Consider the following 6,461-nt stretch of genomic DNA (forward strand, 5'->3'; position numbering starts at 1 on the left):
AGTGCCTTTCAGTGTCACTGGACTCACTGACACTAGATCCTCTTCTTTCAGCCCTACTGGATTCGGTCCTAGTTGCTTGTCCATGCCCAGACCCAGCATGTCTGGTGTCTCCTGACTGTCCATGGGTAGTTTCCTGTCTCCCTTTAGCTGTGGATTGTGACTCTCCATGTTGAGATCCAGAGTGGGCATGAGAGGATCCTGTGTCTGTCTGTGCGACTCCTGAGTGCCTTTCAGTGTCACTAGACTCACTGACACTTGATCCCCTTCTTGCAGTCCTAGAGGATTCTGTCCTGGTGGGTTGTCCATGCCCAGACTGAGCATCTCTACTGGTGTCTCCTGACTGTGCATGAGTTGTTCCCTGTGTCCCTTTGGCTGTGGATTCTGACTCTCCATGTTGAAATCCAGAGTGGCCATAAGGGGATCCTGCGTGTGCCTGCACGACTCCTGAGTGTCTTTCAGTGTCACTGGAGTCACTGACACTAGATTGCCTTCTTGTAGTCCTACAGGATTCTGTCCTGGTGGCTTGTCCATGACCAGACTGGGCATGTCTACTTTTGTCTCCTGACTGTCCTTGGGTTCTTCCCTGTCTCCCTTTAGCTCTTTCTCTTGTTTGACTGTCAGTTGAATCTGATATTGGCCTTCCACAATTTGGAGACCCTTTTCCTGAACTAGTCCCATAGGTTTCTTGTTCCCCTATTCTAGAGTCATATTTGTCATAGCCAGAGGAGTGACCTGAGGTTGATTCATGTTGATCATAACCAGAAGACTGGCTTGAGTTAGATCCATATTGACTGTGTTTGGAGGTCCTGCCTGAGGAAGACCCAGAGCCAATATTGGAGGATTGCTCTAAGCTGGAACCATGTTGGCCATAGCTAGACTGACCTGATCTAGACTCATGTTGTCCAAAGCCCAGAGAATGACCTGATCCAGTCCCAAAGCTATGGTACTGATGTTTGCTAGATCCATATCCAAAGCTGGAGGATTGACCTGAGCCATATCTATGTTGTCCAGAGCTAGAAGATTGATGTTCACCAGACCCATGTTGTCCAAAACCAAAGGACTCTCCTGGGCCAGACCCATGCTCTCCAAAGCTGGAGGACTGTCCTGAGGCAAGCCCATGCTGATAAAAACCAGAGGACTGTCCTGAGCCAGACCCACACTGACCAAAACCAGAGGACTGACGGGAGCCAGATCCCTGTTGTCCAAAGCTAGAGGACTGACCTGAGCTGTATCCATGTTGTCCAAAGCCAGAGGACTGTCCTGAGCCAGACCCATGCTGGTCAAAGCCAGAGGCTTGTCCTGAGCTTGACCCACGTTGGCCAAAACTAGAGGACTGTCCTGAGCCAGATCCCTGTTGTCCAAAGCCAGAGGACTGTCCTGAGCTTGACCCATGTTGGCCAAAGCCAGAGGACTGCCCAGAGCCAAACCCATGTTGTCCACATTTAGCAAATTCATTTGAACCAGACCTTTTTTGCTGAGAGTTTGAAAAGTGTCCACAAGAACCAGATCCATACTGACCATAACTAGAAGACTGACTTGTTACAGACCCGTATTGTTCACAGCAAGAGGATTGACTTGAACCTGTTCTCTGTTGTCTTCCACAGTTCTGTGTTTGACCACGTGCTCTAGATCCATATTCTCTCTGACTAGAAGACTGCCTACAGGATCTAGGCTCATGTTGACCATATCCAGAGGACTGACCTCCTGACATACATCCACGACCTAGTCCTCCACTACTTCCTGATTGATATCCTGACTGGGTACAGCTAGATTGATTTCCTTGCCCTCCAAATCTACCTTCCTGACAAGAAGTAGAAGCATTTTGTGGCCTTCCACACCCACCTGAATTGCTGGAGCCACATACATAGCTTTGCCTTCCATTGTCTCCTGAACCTCTAGAGCTAGATCCAAGCTTTTGTCCTCCACTATTTCTTGACTGAGTAGAGTTTGATTCATCTCCACTAGCATCCAATCCATGTGATAGACCACCACGACCTTTCCTTCTCCTACTCTTTGATCCAGATCCAGATTCATATTCCTTCTCAGATTCCCTGGAGGGGCTAACATGTGACTTGTTTCTTCTTTCCCCCAGCTCTCCAGAGCTGGAACCATGTCTTTCTTTGCCACTACTCCATGAGTGACCAGAGCTAGACCCATGGTGTCTTTTCTCAAATTGCTCTTGGTTTCCTGAGCTAGATAATCCACCTTGCTTTCCCAGCCTCCTGGAGTTTGACCCATGTCTATGTTTCATACTTCCCCTTAAGCCCTCCGAACCATAACCATACTCCTCTCCCTCACTCCAACCTGAATGTCTGTAATCTGATTTCTGTCCCGTTGTGTCTTCTTCTTCCTCTTCTGTTTCACTTTCTTCCTTTTTGTGTCGATGACCATGCCTATGCTTCTTTGACCCTGAAGCTTTGCAGTATTCTTTGCTGAGAACCTTGTTGCAAGCCATAGCCAACTTGAATACCATCAGAAGAAATTCAGTAAAGTCCAGTCTTCGGTCATGATCTCGATCTAGCATGTGCATGATAACATCCACTGTATCTGGATCGTCTGGGTTCTGTATACAAGTGACATACCAAAGGAGACCTAGTCAGCCTAGCTTACAAAGGCAGGTAAAATATTCAGGTAGAGCTGTGGAATTGTGGATGTTTAACATTAGGTATTTTAAATCCAATCAAGGGTTACTTTAAGCTAAAGCAGCCTAATAGGACCCAGCAGCTGAGAAGAGATAATAGAAAAGAATAAATCTGTTGGGAACCCCAGCAGAATACAGTTCAAGGACCTAAGCTGGGGACTAGGTACTCAGGTATAGCATACAGGACGGAGTTGAATAAATCAACTTCAGTACCTGGTATATTTTAGTTTTACATACATTTTAAACATTACATACTAATATATTCTATGTTAGGATTTATAATTTTAAAGGTAATAGCTGAGTCCTTCCCAAGTAGATGGAAGAAATGCTTGTTTTTTCGTTTGCAGTTTTTAGTCATCCTGGCTACTTGGTCAGCTCTCCTTGTAGGCATTTACCTCTCTATACTTTTTTTTCCAAATTTGATAGGGCAATCTGTTAACTCATGTTTTAGCACATATTTATATTCTGTTTTTTCAGAAGGGGAAACCTGGGGGTATGAAAAAGTCTTAAGGTCTACATGGTGGGTGTACACAGGAAAAAGAAAAAACATTCACCTTTCTAGAAATAAATAATGCCCCAGCAGACTTTCTGATGCCAAAAGTACACTCATAGAGTTTGCCCAAAGACCATTGAGACTGTGCACTTTTTAGCTAATCTTTGGTCACATAACAGAGAATTTACAAGACCCTAGCAGCCTTCAATCCTGGTGTATGAGTTCTCACCTTCAGAATTGGACGAAACTCTTTCTCCAGAAGTTCCTTTAGTTCATCTTTTCTCAGTGTGCCACATTCCCCATCTTGTTTGGTGTATTTGTAGAAAACATCAATGATCGTGACAACACTCCTCAAGAGGTCAGTCATCTTTTTGCAAGTTTAAGTGAACCTGAAGAAAAAAGAAACAAAAGACCCTACTATTCTTTTTCTTTCCTTTTAATTTATAAGCAATTCTGATTTTAATAATAATCATGATGGTTTTTCAAATCTCGTCTCTTTTAAACCTAAAATACTTCAACAAGTAAAGATGGGTTAGGGATCTTTCAATACAGTGAAAACTTTGTTAATTTTGAGTTACTTTGCTAAGTCATTGCATGTTGTTGACTGAACTAAGATTAGAGCTCATATCTCCATGTCCTGGGTGAATATATTCCTTACATAATGTCTCTATACTTTGTGTACTTTGGTGTTCTGAGTGTTGTCCTGGGGCTTCCAAAGTTTCCAGAACCACGCAGATGTATTGTCCCAGTCTCTCTGGTAGTTTCACTGATTCTTTTGAGACAAAAGTGACAGACCTTCTATCATACCTTTTTCTCCTCTGGGCACCAGAAGCTAAACAGGATTGTTAAGGCCTTCAGCAAATAAACAATGGGCAAGTTACCCATTACCTTGGTGCTTCAGAAGCATGAGATAGCCCACAGCAGAGCTAAGGAACTATCCTAATCTCAGGTTCAACCAAACACTCTAATCTTATTCTTTTTCAATAACCAGGGAGAAGGGCTCAGCAATGCAGGCAGTAGTTTGACTAGTGGATGACTCGATCTTAGAGCCCCAGGCCCTGACTGAACAGGGAAGGGACTCTACACCAGTGCTGGCCTCCTCTCTATTTCAGCTGGCCAACCCAGAAAAAAATAGCATGCAAAAGACGAGGAAGAGAGTGTGGAATGGCCTAGAAAAAGATGAACTTCTTTCATTATTCATCTTGACAACAACAAACTTATTCTAAAAAGACCCCAGAATAAACAAAACTAACCAAACAAATAAACAAACAAAAAGAAGAAAAAGAAACAAGAATGAAATAGCCAAATATATATTAACTCTGACTTAGCTTTTACTCCTAAATTTCGAATGTGGACAACAATCAACCAAATATCCATCAATGTAGCTGGATGAATTTTCTCTCACCTGGTTCACCAAAGGAACATGTAGGATAAAGCCTGATGCAGCTTGCAGGGTGACCGGTGGATTGAGATAGTGGCCTTTATATAGCTAAAAATGTGTGGGTGCTTTTGTCTGTGGGATGGACTGATTCATTTCTAATCAAATCTAACCCCACCTCTGTCCATGTTTATCTTCCTACTTCTTCACATTCTTATCTTTGAGATGATTGCAAGAAGGATGGTGCTGGTCCAGCTTCCAGTATGAGGACATGTTGTAGGACACTTTTTTCAGGGTCATACACACGTGAAAAGCAGAGAATATGTTTTAGAGGACTTGTGTAGTTCATTCCTTTCATTTAGTACACAAATAAGTAGCAAAGTGTGATACTTTAAAAAATTTTATATTGTTATGTTAATCACCATACATTACATCATTAGTTTTTGATGTGGTGTTCCATGATTCATTGTTTGTGTGTAACACCCAGTGCTCCATGCAGAACGTGCCCTCTTTAATACCCATCACCAGGCTAACCCAGACTCCCACTCCCCTCCCCTCTAGAACCCTCAGTTTGTTTTTCAGAGTCCATCGTCTCTCATGGTTTGTCTCCCTCTCCAATTTCCACCCCCTTCATTCTTCCCCTCCTGCTATCTTCTTCTATTTTTTTTTTCTTAACATATATTGCATTATTTGTTTCAGAGGTACAGATCTGTGATTCAATAGTCTTGCACAATTCACAGTGCTCACCATAGCACATACCCTTCCCAATGTCTATCACCCAGCCACCCCATCTCTCCCACCCCCCCGACTCCAGCAACCCTCATGTTTCCTGAGATTAAGAATTCCTCATATCAGTGAGGTCATATGATACATATCTTTCTCTGATTGACTTATTTCGCTCAGCATAACACCCTCCAGTTCCATCCATGTCGTTGCAAATGGCAAGATCTCATTCCTTTTGATGGCTGCATAATATTCCATTGTATATATATACCACTTCTTCTTTATCCATTCATCTGTAGTTGGGCATCTTGGCTCTTTCCACAGTTTGGCTATTGTGGACATTGTTGCTATAAACATCGGAGTGCAAGTACCCCTTCGGATCCCTACATTTGTATCTTTGGGGTAAATACCCAGTAGTGCAATTGCTGGGTCATATGGTAGCTCCATTTTCAACTTTTTGAGGAACCTCCATACTGTTTTCCAGAGTGGTTGCAGCAGCTTGCATTCCCACCAATAGTGTAGGAGGGTTCACCTTTCTCCGCATCCACACCAAAATCTGTCATTTCCTGACTTGTTAATTTTAGCCATTCTGACTGGTGTGAGGTGGTATCTCATTGAGGTTTTGATTTGGATTGCCCTGATGCCGAGCAATGTTGAGCACTTTTTCATGTGTCTGTTGGCCATTTGGATGTCTTCTTTGCAGAAATGTCTGTTCATGTCTTCTGCCCATTTCTTGATTGGATTATTTGTTCTTTGGATGTTGAGTTTGATAAGTTCTTTGTAGATTTTGGATACTAGCCCTTTATTTGATATGTCATTTGCAAATATCTTCTCCCATTCTGTCGGTTGTCTTTTGGTTTTCTTGACTATTTCTTTTGCTGTGCAAAAGCTTTTTATCTTGATGAAGTCACAATAGTTCATTTTTGCCCTTGCTTCCCTTGCCTTTGGCAATGTTTCTAGAAAGAAGTTGCTGCAGCTGAGGTCGAAGACGTTGGTGCCTGTGTTCTGCTTGAGGATTTTGGTGGACTCTTCTCTCACATTTAGTTCTTTCAACCATTCTGAGTATATTATTGTGTGTGGTGTAAGGAAATGGTCCAGTTTCATTCTTCTGCATGTGGCTGTCCAATTTTCCCAACACCATTTGTTGAAGAGACTGTCTTTTTTTCCATTGGACATTCTTTCCTGCTTTGTTGAAGATTAGTTAACCATAAAGTTGAGGGTCCATT

At 42.8% G+C, this 6,461-nt stretch overlaps 1 protein-coding gene across 3 annotated transcripts in view; it reads right to left on the minus strand.

Annotated features, from left to right (window-relative positions):
* LOC110578582 (filaggrin-2-like) overlaps positions 1–4,585 on the minus strand; it is a 9,756-nt gene extending 5,171 nt beyond the window's left edge. For 2 of the 3 annotated variants that reach the window (XM_044914626.1, XM_044914625.1), the window contains exons 1-3: positions 4,540–4,585; positions 3,364–3,523; positions 169–2,563 (exon numbers count right to left, since the gene is read on the minus strand). In XM_044914626.1, the coding sequence (XP_044770561.1) occupies positions 169–2,563; positions 3,364–3,501 (2,533 nt within the window). In that variant the 5' untranslated portion in view covers positions 3,502–3,523; positions 4,540–4,585. The remainder of the gene's footprint in view (positions 1–168; positions 2,564–3,363; positions 3,524–4,539) is intronic. The other variant, XM_021688105.1, reaches the window with a different exon arrangement.
* Positions 4,586–6,461: the final 1,876 nt, after the last annotated feature.

This window comes from Neomonachus schauinslandi, chromosome 4 (genome assembly GCF_002201575.2).
Source record: "Neomonachus schauinslandi chromosome 4, ASM220157v2, whole genome shotgun sequence".
Lineage (NCBI taxonomy): Eukaryota > Metazoa > Chordata > Mammalia > Carnivora > Phocidae > Neomonachus > Neomonachus schauinslandi.